Source organism: Toxotes jaculatrix, chromosome 4 (genome assembly GCF_017976425.1).
Source record: "Toxotes jaculatrix isolate fToxJac2 chromosome 4, fToxJac2.pri, whole genome shotgun sequence".
Classification (NCBI taxonomy): Eukaryota; Metazoa; Chordata; class Actinopteri; family Toxotidae; genus Toxotes; species Toxotes jaculatrix.
The window spans coordinates 17,323,822-17,343,798 of NC_054397.1; the positions used below are offsets into that span (position 1 = coordinate 17,323,822).

At 38.6% G+C, this 19,977-nt stretch overlaps 5 protein-coding genes across 11 annotated transcripts in view; all 5 read left to right on the forward strand.

Annotated features, from left to right (window-relative positions):
- The window catches only part of LOC121180677 (CD209 antigen-like protein C), a 22,049-nt gene extending 21,385 nt beyond the window's left edge, over window positions 1-664 (forward strand). The window contains exon 10 of the mRNA XM_041036287.1: window positions 654-664. The gene's annotated coding sequence lies outside the window, so the exon portion shown is untranslated. The remainder of the gene's footprint in view (window positions 1-653) is intronic.
- The window catches only part of LOC121180676 (CD209 antigen-like protein C), an 18,946-nt gene extending 6,695 nt beyond the window's left edge, over window positions 1-12,251 (forward strand). The window contains exons 1-8 of one of the 3 annotated variants that reach the window (XM_041036284.1): window positions 7,680-7,870; window positions 8,210-8,299; window positions 9,017-9,082; window positions 9,827-9,919; window positions 10,135-10,197; window positions 10,949-11,091; window positions 11,501-11,601; window positions 11,795-12,251. In XM_041036284.1, the coding sequence (XP_040892218.1) occupies window positions 7,747-7,870; window positions 8,210-8,299; window positions 9,017-9,082; window positions 9,827-9,919; window positions 10,135-10,197; window positions 10,949-11,091; window positions 11,501-11,601; window positions 11,795-11,942 (828 nt within the window). In that variant the 5' untranslated portion in view covers window positions 7,680-7,746 and the 3' untranslated portion in view covers window positions 11,943-12,251. Of the gene's footprint in view, window positions 1-7,679; window positions 7,871-8,209; window positions 8,300-9,016; window positions 9,083-9,826; window positions 9,920-10,134; window positions 10,198-10,948; window positions 11,092-11,500; window positions 11,602-11,794 lie in introns of those variants that run through there. The other 2 variants (XM_041036285.1, XM_041036286.1) reach the window with 2 other exon arrangements.
- Window positions 1-13,667, forward strand: part of LOC121180675 (CD209 antigen-like protein C) — a 26,724-nt gene extending 13,057 nt beyond the window's left edge. The window contains exon 9 of the transcript XR_005893957.1: window positions 12,244-13,667. The gene's annotated coding sequence lies outside the window, so the exon portion shown is untranslated. The remainder of the gene's footprint in view (window positions 1-12,243) is intronic.
- LOC121180673 (CD209 antigen-like protein C) lies at window positions 2,103-6,436 on the forward strand. 5 transcript variants are annotated; one of them, XM_041036277.1, is made up of 9 exons: window positions 2,103-2,332; window positions 2,705-2,752; window positions 2,911-3,000; window positions 3,526-3,588; window positions 4,562-4,630; window positions 4,939-4,998; window positions 5,455-5,579; window positions 5,750-5,850; window positions 6,000-6,436. In XM_041036277.1, exons 1-9 carry the CDS (start codon window positions 2,200-2,202, stop codon window positions 6,136-6,138), a joined length of 828 nt encoding a protein of 275 aa, XP_040892211.1. In that variant the 5' UTR covers window positions 2,103-2,199; the 3' UTR covers window positions 6,139-6,436. The 5 variants fall into 5 exon arrangements, with proteins under 5 accessions (XP_040892211.1, XP_040892212.1, XP_040892213.1 ...); XM_041036278.1 differs by having other exon boundaries at window positions 2,708-2,752; XM_041036279.1 differs by lacking the exon at window positions 4,939-4,998.
- A 957-nt stretch (window positions 13,668-14,624) lies between the features above and the next one.
- On the forward strand, window positions 14,625-19,972 carry LOC121180678 (CD209 antigen-like protein C). The gene is made up of 7 exons (XM_041036288.1): window positions 14,625-14,842; window positions 15,179-15,268; window positions 15,917-15,982; window positions 16,762-16,854; window positions 18,727-18,869; window positions 18,955-19,055; window positions 19,249-19,972. The coding sequence occupies exons 1-7, from the start codon at window positions 14,719-14,721 to the stop codon at window positions 19,394-19,396; spliced, it is 765 nt and encodes a 254-aa protein (XP_040892222.1). The 5' UTR covers window positions 14,625-14,718; the 3' UTR covers window positions 19,397-19,972.
- Window positions 19,973-19,977: the final 5 nt, after the last annotated feature.

Consider the following 19,977-nt stretch of genomic DNA (forward strand, 5'->3'; position numbering starts at 1 on the left):
AGCGGTACAGGAACATTAGAACAAGCACAAACAGACTCAGGGACAGTTTCTTCCCCAGAGCTGTGAAAGCAATCACCCCCCCGCCCCCCAACTCAGTGAAACACAAATATCCCATTCACTCATACATGCACCCTCACCCTCCAGCCACATACACTCACCCTCTCACATACACACACACACCAAAACCCACACCCACCCACACACACTCACACACCCCTGCTGACAACCAAACAGATCACCAGTTCTCAGCAGTAAGACAATCAAACACAGCATTCCATAGACTGAGACTGGCACTAAGCTGCACTTTATTTACTTTATGTTTTATATTTTTCATAAGTGTTCTTTTTTTAAATGTTTGTGTTATTTAAATGTGTGCCTTTAAGCTGGGAATCCCTGCAAAATTTTGTTATGTTCTCATAATGACAATAAAGACTCTTGATTCAAGATACTGTACACAGGGCTGCCTGAGCTCTAGTACACCTGTGAAATCAGCACACGAGGGCGCTCTACTTCTGCCCCTGTGGCCACAAGAGGTACTTTCTGTTCTGGTAAACATGAACACAGGTCATTTTAGCTCACACAAGTTAATCCAGTTATTTAAAAAAAAAACAAAAAAACACCATTGTATTCATTAGGGAAACAAGCACACGCAGACACAAGAGTAACTGGCTATCCAAATAAAGGCTCCGTGTGCACCACCTCAGCACTGAGATATAAGAAATTACAACACATGGCTACACAAAGAACTGGGAGGATGTGTTCACTGTAAGGCAGAGAGTGTATAGATAGATATGCTTCTTCCTTTACCATAAAAAATGTGTGCTTCAATCAATTAAAAAGTACATACCATCTATTTTATTGCAAGTGATGATTGTTTTGGATATGGTATACATTTAGAATAAGGAGTACAATGTAATATTATTTTAACTCTAGAAAGCCATGTATTAGAATTCATGGGAATGGATGCCCCCCCCCCCGGGTGGGGGTCAGCTTTTAGGGCATTTCTCACATGTTTACTTCTGCTATTTAGAGCAGTCAAAATGTACAGGTGCAGTTTAAACTGAGGTCAATTTTCAGCAGAGATGTTCACATTCCCTTCACTTCTCTGGCACTCACACAGTCAAGGTTAGAAACCAGGCATCACAATTTGATGAAGAGGAAGCTCTCAAAATGTACAGAAACCGATATTAGATAAATAGTAAGCTCAGGCTAAAACCACACCATGTGTCCCCACCCACATTCATCAATGTGTACTCTGCTGTGAAATGGTGATGCACAATTAAGTTACACAAACTGACACTGTAGTGTAGTTGTGTATTCAAAGAATGAAGATTTTTAAGAAAAGGAAAATTACTGGCAGATATACAGTAGACGGAATAAGACAAGGCCATGAACTGTCTTTTCCACCATGATAGGAAAACCAAGTTGTCCATACTAGAGCAGCTACCCTCAAAGTTGGGGTGAGAAGTTGGTTCTCATCCACCCAAAAAACAAAAAAAGAAAATATAAACAACAATTATAATTTCTCTCGTGTGGCTACATATTTGGCATGGTTACATCTTAATTCTCAGTTTCTGATTGATCACTCACTTGTGTTACTCTTGTGTAAAATAAATTCTATTTCATGAAGGCCATTACGATGATAGTTTTGCTAAAATAGCCACACGGTAAGAGCAAGAATATGGGAATCAAAAACTTAGATAAACCAAGACTCTTGACACAATATTTTTTAACTTTTTTTTTTTTAGCTCGTACAAACTCATATAAAGATGTGTAAATGCTTAAAATCTCCACCAAAGAGGATAATGGTTTAAAACCATACAAAGAATATGACAGTCCACAAACATCAACATGATAAGAAGGATTCTGATGTTGCTGAAAGAGGTATGTAATAATTTGTTGGCACTATACAAAATGGCTAAATCTACAGTTATTTTGTAAGTGGCAGTTTCCTTTGCTGAAGTGAGACAAGCCTATCTGGTTTTGATCATGCAGTGTATGTCGATTCCCACACTGTATAATGATGTTGCTGCGTGGGAAAGAAAACGTATTGAAAAATGAGGAAGAACGAGTGAGTGTTGCTGTGTTAGCAGAATGAGACATAAAAAAAGAATCAGATCTCAGACCAGATAAGATCACAGGCACCATTTAAAGACAACACCTTAACCAACACATTTATTACTCTACAGGGGCTGAAATATGGAGCTATCTCACCATGAAGACAACTCTGCCATCTCTATGGTATATGAAAACTTCCATGGTGCTACAGTCAGTAATGCTGCATTACAGAGCCACTCTGTTGAAGACACTGAACTGCCTGCTGTGGGACCTGGTGAGGCTGATATTCTGCTCATCCTGATATTCAGTTTTAAACCTAATCTAATAGCAACATGGACAACAATGTTAATATTAATCTCATCTTGTGCAAAGAACTGTAAATTTTAGTAAACTTTAGAAATAAATCCTAAATATTTCTTTCTGTTTATGTACATAATGATTTATAATACGCTTGCCTGACTACTGTGTGGTTTGCCTATGTCCTCAGCAGCTTTTTAACTTGTGACTCAAACCACTAAGTATGAGTGTGTCTTTTAAAAAAAACCTTGCTTATGTGTCACTTGTCATCATGTACATGTATGTCTCATTTGAGACCAGACTCTTGTGAAATTTTGAATATTTTAATGACAATTGTTGTATTTTAAAGAAGAAGAACAAGAAGAAGAGGAAAATAAAAAAAGTCACCCAACCCCAGGTATGCCACTTGAGTTTATTTGCTATTGTAAGTGTATCAGATTTTTAGAGATGTGAAGTAGTGTGATTATGGCAGGAACATTAGTAAAGCAGTCTGTGCTGATGTCAGTGTGTGTGTGTGTGTGTGCGTGTGTGTGTGTGTGTGGGTTTGACACACAGGAATAAAACTGTACAAAGTGGTTGCTGTGAGCTTTGTGCTCTTGTGTATCCTGCAAGTTACTCTCAACATTTCCCAGCGCCATATTCTCTGTGAGTCATCTTAACATCCTTGTTGCTGATTAAACATCTCACTTCTGAAACATTTTTGCAGTTTGAACACTTGAACACAGTGTGACAATCAGTGGCCCTGGGCACTTTCGAGAAGCGTCTATGTCTAAATATACTTTAAACGCTGTGTAAAAGAGTCAGGAACTACAACCTGATATTCATGTTAAAATTAATTTCTACATAATACTTGGCTCAGTAAAGAAAATAAATAAAACAATATAGTTCTGAATACGCTATGCTCAAGATTCATGTGGTGCACCTCTTACTCATTCTTTGTGCTAAACAAAACCTTATGGATTTATAGATTATGGATTATGACAATGGATAAAATGTATTTAAGTTATTCAGTAGTTAAGAATCCCTTTAAGCATTTCTTTGCTAATATAGAAAATTTGTCTGTCTCATCTTAAAAAAAAAAAAAAAAAAAAGATATGAAAATGGAAAGTCTGGTTTAAAGTGATTTTAGCTGTGGGTGTAATCAGATTGTGTTGGTAACCTCTCAAACAGATTTTGAGACCAGCCACCAAAACCTGACTGAAGAAAATGTTGGGTTGAAGAGGACCATCTCTGGTAAGTACCATGAAACTACTCCAGTAATCTGGGCTGCAATATGAAGAGTACTGTTGGTCAAATTCTGTAAATAAAGGTGAATAATGTCATTCGTTATTTATATCTAAATAATATATATAGGATCATTGGAAAATCTCATAAAATAAAGTTAAACTACCCAGCTGTACATAGAGCAGTTGAAAATAAGCTTCAGCTTGCTAACTGTGATATTGAAATGCTGCTCACACATTAATGCAATAATAATAATAATAATCCAACATCAGTTATGTAATAATAAGATTGGTTACAGTGGTCTCACAGTAGGTTCTTGCTGAGACGATAAAAACTACTTTGGCGTAACGTTCAGACTGTTCCCTCAAAGAACAAGAGCAGCTATATTAAAAGCACAGGACATCGTAACAGAAAATAAAATGAAACTATGCAACAGTCATGCGTTGAAGTGGACTATCTCTGGTAAGTATGATAAAATTGCTCCAATAATCTGATCTGGAATCTGAAGATCTGTCAATTTCTCCAACTTCTAACAGCTACCTTCAGCATCATGATGCCCCATATGACAAATCAAAAGTCTCAACCTGGTTTTATGAACATGACAATGAGTTCAGTGTGTAGTTCAGCGGCCTCCCCAGTCACCAGATCTGAATCCAAACAACACTTTTGGGATGTGATGTAACAGGAGATTGGCAGCATGAATGCACAGCTGAAAAATGCAGAAATTAGGTGATGCAACTGTGTCAACATGGGCCAGAATCACAAAGACCAAATAAGTAAATTAACAACATCTTCTGATGTTAAGATAAAATGTAATATGGCCACAATTAGTTTCCTACTAAAATTACTTGCTGTTGTAAATTAGTTGTATATAAATGTGATTTCTGGGAGAGTGAGTTGTATATTGAAAGCTAAAAACAAAGTATTAGATCAAGTAGAGGAAACCTGATTGATGCAAGAAACTACAGAAACTCTGTTTCAGATACTGAAGCTAGATGTAAAAACCAGGCTGAAGAGAGAGATAAGATGGAGAGGAAGCTGAATACACTTGGTAAGTATGATGATGAAACTACATCAGTAATAAAACCTTGGATTCAAGAGAGTGTAAGACATAAGTGTTGCATTACTTTCTAGTTAAATACTCTGACTAATAGTTTCTCTCCAAGTCAATAACATGAAGTAACACAGAAGAAAGATAATGTGTTGTGATGATGAAAAAAGGCAGTAGTTTGACTTCACAAAACTAAAAATTAACAAATGCAACAGGAAAATTAAGTATTACAGTGAACTGTTTGTTTGATTGTGGACATAACTAATTGTTTTGGAAAATAATAGTAACCTCTCCACTCAAAATGACAGTTTCACAGTATAATTCCCTGACTGAAGAGACAGACAAGGTGAAGAGGTTATTGAAAAACGGTGAGTAGACAGTCAAATCTTGTCACTGCCAAAAATACTGATGGTGATGATTTGTTTGATGACAAAATGTGTAACTGCATTTATGCTCTGATTGTCATAGACAAGACAGAGCACTGTGTGGTGAGGTGGAGCAGACTGAGTTTCCCTCCACACCTTGATGCACTTCAGTGGAAACAATAGTCAACAAACTTCAGAATCTGATGTATAATTGATTCACTGCATATGTTTCAAAAGTAACTGTAACTGTAACTGATTTGCAATTTTGACTAATATTTATTTTTGCTCTTTATTTCCTGCTCTATTTCAGTCATGCTTGGTTGTCTTTATTGTTGTTCTGTTTCCACTTTTTTCCAAATAACAAATTGCCCTCTCACCCTGATGGAAAATCATTTGTTACTTCTTGTTGCTGTTGTTGAGATATTAAGGTTCTTCCTGTTTTTCTCTACACACAACAAGGATGGGTGTATTTCCGCGACAGTTTGTATTACATTTCTTCTACCGAGAAAACCTGGCAAGAAAGTAGAAATTACTGTATTCAAGAAGGAGCAGACCTGATGATTATCAACAGCAAAGAAGAACAGGTGTGTGGCTCTGTGTACATATATGACTCTATGTCTAAGACAGATGTAGTACCAACATAGTGTTGGATAAAGGCTGCAAATTGTGAACAAAGGTAACTGAGGAGGAGGATACACTGAAATCAGTTAAAGTTCTGTTCTGATATTAGTCTATTTCTTTCTTTATAAACCAGAGTTTCACAAGACAATTCAAGAAGTTCATGTGGTTCGGACTGACGGACGCAGAGAGCGAAGGCACATGGAAATGGGTGGATGGGACTCCACTAGCAAGAAGGTTCACACATAAGTTTCTTGAATCGCAGTGAATAACTAACGTAAAATATAACTCTCTCTCTGTAAATTAAAAAAAGGAAAGTGATGAATTGATGCTGGGTTTAGCTTGGTTACATCCAGGTTATACATTTTTTTCTTGTTTATTTTCAGCTTCTGGGGTTCTGGGGAGCCGAATGGTAACACAAGTGAAAACTGTGGGGAAATAAAAAATCCTGATTCTGACAACAATTGGAATGATGAAGGATGCTCCATTTCACACTTCTGGATCTGTGAAAAGAACTTTTCTTAACTCAGCATTAGACAAAACAGAAAACCAGACAACAAAGATGTATTTCTCATTTTCAGCTGAACAGAGGGAGAGATGTAGTTACTTTCCTGTTGTTTTGATGTTTCACTGTGGACATCCAGTAGATTTTCACAAAAACAGCCTCAAAATGCAAATATGGACATAAACATAATTGTCATCACTGCATTGAAGGGAAAGTGGCCAACTATTGTCACTGCTTTGATTCTTGTTTTTTAAATTCCATATATATTATACGTTTGATTGCCTCTAAATAAACGCCTGCTGTTCTGCTGTTTCCTCATTATTTGTCATTATACAGTGACTGAATTTCAGTATATGAATATCTCCCTTATAATTCACTGGACAAGAACTGTTGATATTTGAAATCAACATCAAAATACGACCAATCCAAATAATCCCACTGATAGTAGGAAACTTCTGTTTCTAGGTCTCTCTGGCTATGAAACCTTTTGCATGTGTGCATGATTTAGAGCAAACAACAAAAACAGCAAACTGTTGCCAGCTTTGCAGCTAACATGCAGAGAGGACAAGGTTTCCCAAAGTTTCCCATAGTCAGCACATCAGCAGTACAGCAGTACTGACGGCTCTCTTGCTACTATAATTTAACATTACTACACATACAAATATGACACAGGTACCTGCTTGCAAATATTAGCAGAGGGGAAAAAACAATACTGACCTATTGGTTCTGTGAAACATAGCAAAACATCAGATTCGCTCTTCCTCCACATCCCAACTCACCTTTTTATGGCCAGATCATAACTCACTCCTCCTCAGTCTTTATCCTGGGGATTCGGTTTGCCTCCCAGTTGACCTTCAACAAACACATAAACCACCTGTGCAAGACCTCGTTCTAACAACTCTGCAATATCTCCAAACTCCTTCCCGTTATAACCCTTCCAGATGCAGAGAAATTTGTCCATGCCTTTGTTTCCTCAAGGCTGGACAACTGTAACTGACTCTTCTTTGAGATTCCTGGCAAGAACATTCAGAAGCTGCAGTACATTCAGAACAGCACTGCCAGGATCCTGATGAGTCCGTAAATACAAACACATAACCCCCATTCTTCACTCACTGCACTGGCTCTGTGTCTTATCTCGGATCAAGTACAAAATCTTACTGCTCACTTATAAATGCATCACCGGTCTTGCACCACCATATCTGATTAGGCTGGACCCACCCTCTGCAATATTTAAGCACTGGTTCAGCAGCCCATCCTTCGCCACTTTGTCAGTTTTCCTGCATGAGTTCCTGCCATTCTAAAGAGTTACAAAGCACATGAGTTACACCTAATTTGTGCAAAGTTTGTACAAACTCTTGTACAGAGTACATGCTTTATAATCAATTGTGGTGCGAGAAAATGAAAAACAAACTGAGAACAACAGGACGAGAAATGTGAACTTTACAGTGGTGAAAACCTTTGGTTGAAGTTCAAGACTAAAAATAATTTACTGCTGAAATGAGGAAGAACAGTGACTTGCTGTGCAAGCTGTCTTATGAAACACATAAGAGAAAGAAACAGATCACAGATAAGTGCAGCCGCAAAAAAACTTGGTCAGCAACGGTTCATAACTCTCTGGTCAGTAAAATATGGCAAATGGAGACAATAGAGAGGAATTTGAACTCAGAATGGATGGTTTAGCCAGGAGTGATGCCTTACAGACCTGCTCTGGTGAAGAGGGTGAAGAGGGTGAAGCGACTTCAGTGGTGCCTGGTGAGACAGCACAATTCAACAATTATTTTATAATATTGTTAATAATCTTTGGCAGTCCAAAGAAGCTGACCAGGGCTTCTATAACAGATTTAGCCACCCCTCATCACTTTTCTCACTGCTTGTTTCAAAATTTCCTGTCCTTCTACCTTGGTACATTATTAATCTGCAACTGAGACATATACATCATTAAAAACATCAGTGCTAGCAGGGAAAAATACACATGCTAAAATAGCTTCAGTGCTGGCTAAAGGTGCCCAGAGTCAGGCAGTAAATAAAAGATGTGTGTATGCGTCAGTTGTGTGTGTCAGTTCTCAGTCTGTGTTTTTGTTCTGCATGCAGGAGGAAAACTCTACAGACTGGTTGCTGTGAGCTTTGGATTCCTGTGCATCCTACAAGCTGCTCTCAATATTTCTCTGCGCCTTGGTCTTTGTGAGTTGCCTCTAATTGCATCTTTTCCAGTGATCACTTGCCCCAAGAGCTTTCTGGATATAGCATGAGTTGTATGGCTCTCAGCTGAGTGGCCTGTTCTCTGTCAGGGAGGGACCAGGAGCAAGAGAAGGGTAACATATCTCTTACAGAGTCCTCTGATTGAAAGTAAACAAGGTCACATTATGGAGAAGCTCAAGTAAGGACACTGACCTGGACACTGAGATCGAGGAAGAATTACTTGTTTCAGCTTTTTCTTTTAATAAATTGGGTTGCATTTCTTCTTTCTTCATATTGTTTCCCATTAAAGTGGAAGTAAACCCAAGTCACACTGTTCAGTCAGTAGACCTTCTTATTGGCCAGTAAAGCTGTAGTTTCCTTTGACATAATGAAATAGTTGTCTGGTTTGCAGCTGTATGACACATGTGATATACGTGGCTCTTAAACAATAATGTAAGAAAATGAACTGTAGAGTCTGAAAATAAGCAGCAGCTATTAGTTTCAATTTCAGTGATTATATGATTATATTGAGTTAGTTCGAGTACACATTGTACACAGTCTGCCTGTAGACTCCTTTTAGCACCAGGTGTTTAGTGCAGTGTGAGCAGTGGGATTATTCGACAACACAATGTGTGCACTGCTCGTCAGTATGACAAACATCTAACAGTAGGTTGAGGGTATGAAATTAATTATTAAAATGTCACACCCCACTTTCTGTAGCAAATACTGAGGCAAGATGTAAAAACCTGACTGAAGAGATAGACAATCTGAAGAGGATCAACTTTGGTAAGTAAAAAACTACTGCTACAATCATGGCTTGGATCTAAAAGGATGCAAAAACCATACTGGGTACATTTGTGTTACAAGTGATACTTAAGCTCTGAAACAATGCCAGGCACAACACTGAAGTCAGCATCAGGTATTTGGCTGGTAGCTTTACCAAAAACCGTTGTATTTGTTATATATGTTATGAGGGCTGCTGCCAAGAACACGAGGGACAGACCAAAACGCAGACACCACTAGATGGACAGATGATGATAATGTCATTTTATTGAATCTAAACTCACTGGCATAGAGTCCAGTAAACACAAGCAGGATCCAAGGAGCTAACAGGGGCTCAGATAGAAACACAACCACAGGGACAAGAACACAGCAGGAACAAACTTGGGCAGGAACACACACTCAGACTTGACAGATAAACTGAAAAAGAGACAGGGGATCAGTGATACTTATACACAAAGGGTAATTGGCCACAGGTGATTCACATTAGGGCGGGGCAGACAATCAACAAAGGCAGGGAAACAAGACAAAGACAGGAAGTAGAGTAGGGAAATATACACAAAATAAAACAGGAAATACTAACAAAGGCAGGAACAGGTGCACAAAAATCAGAATTTCAACAAAAGTCCAAAACAGAGTTCAAACAGACCAGAAGGAGTTCAAACAGCCACCCTAGGGGCTGATCATAACCATATACATAAGTTACAACTCTCTGCTGCAACTGATAGCAGTCTCTTTTTACTCTTTAAGCCATAACTCATAATATGACACAAGAAATAGAAGCCACCCGCAAAAACCTGACCAAAGAAAAAGATGAGCTGAAGAGGAAGCTGACTGATTTTGGTAAGTGTGACAATGAATCTGCACCAATAACAAGGGTTTGTATTTAAGTGGAGTACATACAGTATGTGCACACACACAGATAGATATAGATAGATAGATAGTGGGCATGTGTGTGCGCGTTTGTAAAAAGCTTGTGGTGTAAAGGTGCTTTGAGTGCCAGAAATGTGCTAAATAAATTCGCTCCATATGCCATTTACCATTTACCATTTACATAGAAGCCAGATACAAAGTCCTGACTGAAGAAAGAGATGAGCTGAAGAGGAAGCTGACTGATTTAGGTAAGTGTGAAGATGAATCTGCACCAATAACAAAGGTTTGCATTCAAAGTGGAGTAGGTGCTACAAATGTGTCACACATCACATGACGTTTCCTGGTTAGTCCTGACAACTTGACACAACTTCTCTACTCAAAATAACAACTGTCGTAAGTTCATTGTGGGCATGAAGGGATGCACATTGTCAGCAGTAGATCAGCTGTTTCAGAAGGACTCAAACCAGCCCGTCTGGCCCCAACAAATGTACTACAGCCAAAGTCACTGAGATCACATTTTTCCCCCCATTCTGATGTTTGATGTGAACATTAACTGAAGCTCCTGACCTGTATCTGCATGATTTTATGTATCGCACTGGCTGATCCATGATTGGCAGATTGAATAACAGCAGGAGAGTCTGATTTGCTGCCATGTTATGTGCTACTGTCCATTTTGACTGGTGTTTCTCTGGAAGTGATGCTTGCATAGTGTCTGAAAAACACAGAGCCAGCAGTTTGAATCTTAAATGGAAAATGGAAAAGGCTGTAGAGACTTACGCCTTACCTGTGGTATAGATTTATTGCAGAAGTATTAACCAGGTTTTGGTCTTGTTAGGATATGACTGATAAATAAGTGATAATAAGTCATTCATGATTCTCTCAATATCTATGTGACTTGGCTGCAAACCTGTTCTACATTATCTTTCTGTTCTTTCGTGCATAGATTTCTTGTTAATTCTTCTCCATCAGATATTAAACATTTGTTTTTCTCATTCACAGTTAACCGTTTACAACAAGGATGGGTATATTTCAGTGGCAGTGCCTATTATATTTCTTCTATCAAGAAAAACTGGGAAGAAAGTAGAAATGACTGCCTGCAACGAGGTGCAGACCTGATGATTATCAACAGCAAAGAAGAACAGGTACAGTATTTCTGTGACTCAGCTGAGGTGGAGGAGAGTCAAATTTGCTTAACCCTTTCATGCATAGTGGTCACTAAAGTGGACAGCTATTCAAAAGCTGTTCTTTATTGTTATAGTTGCATATCAGCCAACACAGTGGATGCTTGTGCACCAAAGCAAAAAATGCCAAAAGATGCCATGATGCTGCATGCACTCAAAAAACAAGTATGTCTGCAGTGTCTTGTGCCCTGGATGCTTCGCCAATTGCCATATGAGATGGATGGGAAGTGGAGATGAGCAGGACATGATTATGTGAGAGGAAGATAGCAATTCAGAGGGGAGAAAGAACATTTGTCCACCCGCAGACGATGTTGTGAGAAAACTTCAGATTCTCAAAGGTTGATAATTGTTTGTTTCTGTCTATAAAAAGGATTTTGCAGAACAAGTGAAAGGTAGAATGTGGATTGGACTCACTGACAGAGAGACAGAGGGGACGTGGAAATGGGTTGATGGGACTCCACTGACAATAAGGTTTGCACATTTTTTTCAGCCTCTTAGCAAAAGCTTTAAATTTTCTTGTGTTAAAAAATTACATCATAGTCAACAAAAGACTGCCTCTGATACATTACATTTGAACTGATACTGCGTTGCAGTTCAACTTGGCCATTTAAATGTATTTTGGGTTGTGTTCTTCACAAAGTATTGTTGGTTTTTTGGTTTTCAGCTTCTGGGCGAGTGGTGAGCCCAACAGCTTTGAATCCAAAGAAGAAGACTGTGTAGAATTGAGGTATCACGGAACTGTAGAGAGCTGGAATGATAAACCATGTGATGATCAAATCCTGTGGGTCTGTGAAAAGAAAGTGCTTCCATAACTCAGCCTCCAAACTTATCACACGTTTTTGTAAAACTCCAGACAATATCATTTTTTTCCCCAAGTGTCAGTGAAACTACAGTGTTGCCCATAAGTCGGAATAAAATATATCTTACCTCTCTTCATGAAATGATTGAGACAATGTGATTTATTCTTGATAGATATAGATATAGATAGATAGTACATCTCAAAACGTTATTGATCAATCTCCTCCATTTTGATCACTGATTATTATAAATAGGAATAAAAAGAGGAATGTGTCTGAAAACAAAATTATTCCAACTTTATGTCCAACTGTGTACATCCATACTAAGACAGCTACAATGAAAAACACCTATTTTTCTTTCCACTTTGGTCTCGCATCCACAGTAAGCCCACATTATTCATGTGGAAAATGATGCATTTGGGAGGGGAAATTAGCTTTTCAGATATAATAACAAATTCCTGCTCAGATGCACTAAGTAAAGAATAAGGGACCACTTTCCTGTCACCTGATCTCTCACCATGTCGATGCTGCCAATCACGCAATGTTGTCACTGATCTGTATTTATTCTTTTAGTTTGATCTATGAGCAATGGTGATGGGTTAGACAAGCAAATTATTTCCCCAGTGCAAAAATTGCTGATCACTTTACATAACAGGAAGCATTTATCAAGACCAATCAAGTCTCCATTTGCTCTTGTACTATCTAGTGTTACTCCTGTGACCTGACAAAGAAATCTACCTGTCTGTCCCATTCCTTACAAGATGTTGGCTGTTTTGCATGATTTTGAAGAGATTTACCTTTTTTTCTTTGTGTGTCAGTGTGGACTTACAGCTTCAGAAAAAGAACCTGAATATGCTCATGTGGACATGCACATCATTGTAATTGTAAACAGTGTTTTCAGATTTGTCATCTTTGGGTGGATGTTGTGTGGATGTTATGACTGTGGTGCAGGAACGTGGCCACATACTTTCTAACAAAAGTCCAACTAAGGTCACTGCTTTGCTTGGAAAAAAATGAATACAATAATGAAGAGTATAACACACGTTTTGATTGACTGCTAAGTGAATGTTTCCTCATGAGCTGACCTCATACAATGACTGAATTTCAATCTGTTTACCTTTATCATTATATCATTATAAGTAAGATTTTACCTCCATTAAGATAAATCCATTTAACTTTACTTTATGGAAGATTGCTTCAAATAAGGTTTGCTAAATTAACCATTAGAAATGCATACAATTTAAAAAAAAAAAAAAAATTGTAAAATTATCTTTTGTCTGTCTTACTTTAAAATGTTTGCATGTTACAAATATAAATTTACAAGCACAGAAAAACACGATTAGGGCAACAAAAAACAAAACAAAGATGAACAAAACTGTTTTCAAGCACAGGTTTATGACACACTTGAATTTCCTTAAAGGTATGTACGACTTTGCCTTCCTGAAAGTTGTACATGTTGTGGAAAATACACAACGTATACAGCTAATAATTTATATTTTATTATCCTTTCTATCAGAAGTATAATACAGTACTTCAATGACAAGTTAAATTACTCATATATGTGCATCAAAATCTGCCTCATTTGTTCCACAATATTTCAAATATCTCAAAGGCTGTAACTTCTCCATAATGCCACGTCCTTTAAATTTGTGTTCATTTTATATTTATCTCTTGGTTTCAAATCCTGACCATAGCAGGGGAAAGATCATGTACTGAGTGCTAGGGGTATGGTCAGTCAAATAAATCACATGATTGGCTGCATTAAACATCTCTGATGCTAATTGCATGTTTGTTTTGAATTATTCTGACACCTCACATGTCTTTCCCACTTTTTATGCCCAAGGATAAGAAGTGATTGTTTCAGTGAGACAAACGGAGAGACAGAGAGAAAAGGGAGTGCAAGATCTCACTGTGATAAAGTCAGGAGTGGGTGACGGGAAACTACAGAGCAAACAGAAATGTTCAGTGCATTTATTAACTCTAATCATAGCTGTCCAACATAGCTGGCAACCACACACTGCACAGCAGTACATATACTGTAAAAATAGATACAAAATGATGAATTGTATGCAGATGACCACGTGTACATGACAGCAATCCTTTAATCCTTTAAATCCAATTCAGTCCAAAAAAAAGTGTCTGTGAAGTCACTGTAATGTGAAAGCTCACATGCTCCATCATCATTGCTTGCATTATACTCATTCACCAGCAGGAGGCGGTATGCCCCCAGCACAGGACACTTCCGGAAACCAAGAACGAGCATAATGTCCAATCAAACAGGACTTCAATTTTAAATGAGAGCTGATAGTTCCCGATAGTTCCTGAAAACCACAACAACATTGCAACTGATCCCACCTGTTTAAAGGTCTGGATTAAAAGAGACTTTTTTTTGGGGGGGGGGGGGGGGGGGGGGGGCTATTCAGTTGTCTTTTGATTATATCTCTGATTCTCAGAGTCTACATATGGGTCTAAGTCTTTGTAACCTGGTTGTAACAGAATTTGCAAAAAGTGCTTCTATCAGAGTATTTATTGCAATCTCAGGATTTGTAAATGGGTCAGACTGGTGTGACCCATGTGGAAATGATAACTGACAAGGAGAAAAATGTGAACTTGACAGTGGTGAAAACCTTTGGTTGAAATTCAAGACTAAAAATAACTTCAAAATCAGGAAGAACAGTGACTTGCTGTGCAAGCTGTCAGAAACACATAAGATAAAGAAACAGACCACAGATTAGCGCAGCCCTAAGAAAACTTGGTCTGCAACGGTTCATAACTCTCTGGTCAGTAAAATATGGCAAATGGAGACAATAGAGAGGAATTTGAACTCAGAATGGATGGTTTAGCCAGGAGTGATGCCTTACAGACCTGCTCTGTTGAAGAGGGTGAAGAGGGTGAAGCGACTTCAGCGGTGCCTGGTGAGACAGCACAATTCAACAATTATTTTATAATATTGTTAATAATCTTTGGCAGTCCAAAGAAGCTAACCAGGGCTTCTATAACAGATTTAGCCACCCCTCATCACTTTTCTCACTGCTTGTTTCAAAATTTCCTGTCCTTCTACCTTGGTACATCATTAATCTGCAACTGAGACATATACATCATAAAAAACATCAGTGCTAGCAGGGAAAAATACACATGCCAAAATAGCTTCAGTGCTGGCTAAAGGTGCCCAGAGTCAGGCAGTAAATCAAGATGTGTGTATGTGTCAGTTGTGTGTCAGTTCTCAGTCTGTGTTTTTGTTCTGCATGCAGGAGGAAAACTCTACAGACTGGTTGCTGTGAGCTTTGGATTCCTGTGCATCCTACAAGCTGCTCTCAATATTTCTCTGCGCCTTGGTCTTTGTGAGTTGCCTCTAATTGCTTCTTTTCCAGTGATCACTTGTCCCAAGAGCTTTCTGGATATAGCATGAGTTGTATGGCTCTCAGCTGAGTGGCCTGTTCTCTGTTTGGGACGGACCAGCAGGTTGAGGTATGCGTGTGCCTCTCTGAGACATTGCACATTGCAGCAGAGTGTCACTGTACAAGGTCACATAAGCTCAAGTAAGGACACTGACCTGGACACTGAGATCGAGGAAGAATTACTTGTTTCAGCTTCTTCTTTTAATGAATTGGGTTGCATTTCTTCTTTCTTCATATTGTTTGCCATTAAAGTGGAGTAAACCCAAGTCACAATGTTCAGTCAGTAGACCTTCTTATTGGCCAGTAAAGCTGTAGTTTCCTTTGACATAATGAAATAGTTGTCTGGTTTGCAGCTGTATGTAAGCAATAATGTAAGGAAATGAACTGTAGAGTCTGAAACAGTTCGAAACACATTGTTCTCTTACACAGTCTGCCTGTAGACTCCTTTTAGCACCAGGTGTTTAGTGCAGTGTGAGCAGTGGGATTATCCGACAACACAATGTGTGCACTGCTCGTCAGAGTGACAAACATCTAACAGTAGACTGAGGGTATGAAATTAATTATTAAAATGTCACACCCCACTTTCTGTAGCAAATACTGAGGCCAGATGTAAAAACCTGACTGAAGAGATAGACAATCTGAAGAGGATCAACTTTGGTAAGTAAAAAACTACTGCTACAATCATGGCTTGGATCTAAAAGGATGCAAAAACCATTTCCGTTATATATGTTATGGGGGCTGCTGCCAAGAACACGAGGGACAGACCAAAATGCAGAAACCACTAGATTGACAGATAATGATAATGTCATTTTACTGAATCTAAAGTCACTGGCAGTCCAGAATCCAGTAAACACAAGCAGGATCCAAGGAGCTTACAGGGGCTCAGATAGAAACACAACCACAGGGACAATAACACAGCAGGGACAAATTTGGGCAGGAACTCAGACTCAGATTTGACTACAGACAAACTGACAAAGAGACAAGCGATCAGTGATACTTATATACACAAAGGGTAATTGGCCACAGGTGATTCACATTAGGGTGGGGCAGACAATCAACAAAGGTGGGGAAACAAGACAATGACAGGAAGTAGCGTAGGACAGATACACAAAATAAAACAGGAAATACTACCAAAGGCAGGAACAGGTGCACAAAAATCAGAATTTCAAACTCTTCAAACAAGAGTTCTCCAAAGCCCAAAAGGTCCATAATGATTTAAACAAAAATCCAAAAAACTTACTGAGGGCTGAACAGACCAGAGAGTCCAGGAAAATAATCCAAAAGGTCCAACAAAGTCCATAACAAGTTCAACAAAAGTCCAAAACAGAGTTCAAACAGACCGGAAGGAGTTCAAACAGCCACCCTAGGGGCTGATCATAACCATATACAGTTACAACTCTCTGCTGCAGCTGATAGATCTCTTTTTACTCTTTAAGCCATAACTCATAATATGACACAAGAAATAGAGGCCACCCGCTACAACCTGACCAGAGAAAAAGATGAGCTGAAGAGGAACCTGACTGATTTTGGTAAGTGTGACAATGAATCTGCACCAATAAAAAGGGTTTGTATTTAAGTGGAGTACATACAGTATGTGCACACACACAGATAGATATACTGTCATATATGTATATATATGTGTATATATATACAGTCATGTGAAAAAGAAAGTTAAGCCTCTTTCAGTTCTTTCAATTAGGTAACAACAACCTCAGACAACTACACGACACATTTTACCATGTCATTATTTATTTATTTATTTAAAAAAAAAAAACCTCAGCCAAGTGTGACTGCCTCTATAAAAGCAGTTATAGCAGTGTTAACACACCTAAAACGTTTTTCACACCAGGCTTCTGCATTTTGGCTTAATTGTTGTTGAATAAATAATGACACAGTGAAATCTGTTGTGTGTCTTTGTGTGTGTTAATGTGAACATTAACTGAAGCTCCTGACCTGTATCTGTGTGACTTAATCTATCGCACTGGCTGATCCATGATTGGCAGATTGAACAGCAGGAGAGTTTGATTTGCTGCCTTGTTATGTGCTACTGTCCCAGTCAACTGGTCTTGCCCTGGAAGTGATGCTTGCATATCATAGTTTCTGAAAAAAATCAGATTTGCTTGGCCAAACAGAGACACGCTTCTAAAGGTCCTGTTTGACCGGCGGTTTGAAACTTAAATGGAAAATGGAAAAGGCTGTAGAGACGTACGCCTAACCTGTGGTGTAGATTCATTGCAGAAGTTTTAACCAGGTTTTGGTCTTGTTAGGATATGACTGATAAGTGATAATAAATCATTCATTGATTCTCTCAGTGTCTATGTGACTTGGCTGCAAGCCTGTTCTATATTATCTTTCTGTTCTTTCATGCATAGATTTCTTGTTAATTCTTCTCCATCAGATATTAAACAGTGTAACACACTGTTTACCTGTCACCTGTCACCCACTGATGTCTTTCCTGAGGAGGTCAGACCGTGCAATGCTCAGAGAAATTTCAAAAAACCCAAGGGCTACATCAAGGACTCTACAGGCCTCAGTTAGCATGTGAAATGTTACAGTTCATGACAGTATAATTAGAAAAAGACTGAACAAGTATGGCTTGTTTGGAACAGTTGCCAGGAGAAAGCCTCTGCTCTCTAAAAAGAATGTGGTAGCAAAGTTGCAAAGTTGAATCTGAACAAACGACAAGTCTTCAGGAACAATGTCCTTTGGACAGATGAGACCAAAGTGGAGATATTAACACAAACACCTCATACCAACTGTCAAGTACTGTGGTGGAGACACGATCATTTGGGCTTGTTTTGCAGCCACAGGACCCAGGCACCTTGTAGTCATCGACCATAAACTCCTCAGTATATCAAAGCATTCTAGAGTCAAATGTGAAGACATCTGTCTGACAGCCAAAGCTTGGCCGCAATTGGGTCATGCAACAGGACAACGATCCCAAGGACATCAGAGAATCTGCAACAGAATGGCTGTATCAATGAACTGAAGCAACGCTGTAATGAGGAGTGGGCCAAAATGCCTCCACAACAGTGTGAGAGACTGTTAAAATCACACAGAAAATGATCACCTCAAGTTATTGGTGGTTCTGCAAGGTGTTGATTCATGGGGTGTACTTTTTTTTCTTCTTTTTCACACCTGGCTTCTGCATTTTGGCTTAATTTTTGTTAAAATAATAATCTGTTGTGTGTTGTTTTGTGTGTGTGTGTGTGTGTGTGTGTGTGTGCGTGCGTGTGTGTGTGTTTGTAAAAGAGGTGTATGACTTGTAGTGTAAAAGTGTGTAAAACCAGAAACGCACTAAATAAAAGCCTGTTCTACATTATCTTTCTGTTCTTTCGTGCATAGATTTCTTGTTAATTCTTCTCCATCAGATATTAAACATTTGTTTTTCTCATTCACAGTTGACCGTTTACAACAAGGATGGGTATATTTCAGTGGCAGTGTCTATTATATTTCTTCTATCAAGAAAAACTGGGACAAAAGTAGAAATGACTGCCTGCAACGAGGTGCAGACCTGATGATTATCAACAGCAAAGAAGAACAGGTACAGTATGTCTATTTGTGGATAGATTAAAATTTGCTTAAATTCACAAATATGTTTATAATTGTTTGTTTCTGTCTCTAAAAAGGATTTCGCAGCACAAATGAATGATAGCATGTGGATTGGACTCACTGACAGAGAGACAGAAGGGACGTGGAAATGGGTTGATGGGACTCCACTGACAATAAGGTTTGCACATTTTTTTCAGCCTCTTAGCAAAAGCTTTAAATTTTCTTGTGTTAAAAAATTACATCATAGTCAACAAAAGACTGCCTCTGATACATTACATTTGAACTGATACTGCGTTGCAGTTCAACTTGGCCATTTAAATGTATTTTGGGTTGTGTTCTTCACAAAGTATTGTTGGTTTTTTGGTTTTCAGCTTCTGGGCGAGTGGTGAGCCCAACAGCTATGCATCCACGGAAGAAGACTGTGCAGAATTGAGGTATCACAGAACTGTAGAGAGCTGGAATGATAGATCATGTCGCTATCAAATCCCCTGGGTCTGTGAAAAGAAAGTGCTTCCATAACTCAGCCCCCAAACTTATCAGACGTTTATGTAAGACTTTTCTTTCCACTTTGGTCTCGCATCCACAGAATCCCCTGCTCAGATGCACTAAGTAAAGAATAAGGGACCACTTTCCTGTCATCTGATCTCTCACTATGTCGATGCAGCCAATCACGCAGTGTTGTCACTGATCTGTATTTATTCTTTTAATTTGATCTATGATGAATGGTGTGGGTTAGGTAAGCAAATTATTTCCCCAGTGCAAAAAATTGCTGATCATTTTAGATAACAGGAAGCATTTATCAAGACCAATCAAATCCCCATTTTATGCTCTTGTACTATCCAGTGTTACTCCTGTGACCTGACAAAGAAATCTACCCGTCTGTCCCATTCCTTACAAGATGTTGGCTGTTTTGCATGAGTTTATCATTTGTTATTGTCAAGAAGAAATTTACCTTTTTTTCTATTGATTGGGTGTGTCAGTGTGGACTTACTGCTTCAGAAAAAGAACCTGAATATGCTCATGTGGACATGCACATCATTTTAATTGTAAACAGTGTTTTCAGATTTGTCATCTTTGGGTGGATGTCATGTGGATGTAAA

Coding starts and splice junctions, on each gene's coding strand:
- LOC121180678 (XM_041036288.1), top strand. CDS start 14,719: ATGGCAAATGGAGACAATAGAGAGGAATTTGAACTCAGAATGGATGGT. Junction 16,855..18,726: donor GAGGAACCTGACTGATTTTG/GTAAGTGTGACA, acceptor TCTCATTCACAG/TTGACCGTTTACAACAAGGA. Junction 18,870..18,954: donor TCAACAGCAAAGAAGAACAG/GTACAGTATGTC, acceptor GTCTCTAAAAAG/GATTTCGCAGCACAAATGAA.
- LOC121180673 (XM_041036277.1), top strand. CDS start 2,200: ATGGAGCTATCTCACCATGAAGACAACTCTGCCATCTCTATGGTATAT. Junction 3,001..3,525: donor TTCCCAGCGCCATATTCTCT/GTGAGTCATCTT, acceptor CCTCTCAAACAG/ATTTTGAGACCAGCCACCAA. Junction 4,999..5,454: donor GAAGAGGTTATTGAAAAACG/GTGAGTAGACAG, acceptor ACACACAACAAG/GATGGGTGTATTTCCGCGAC.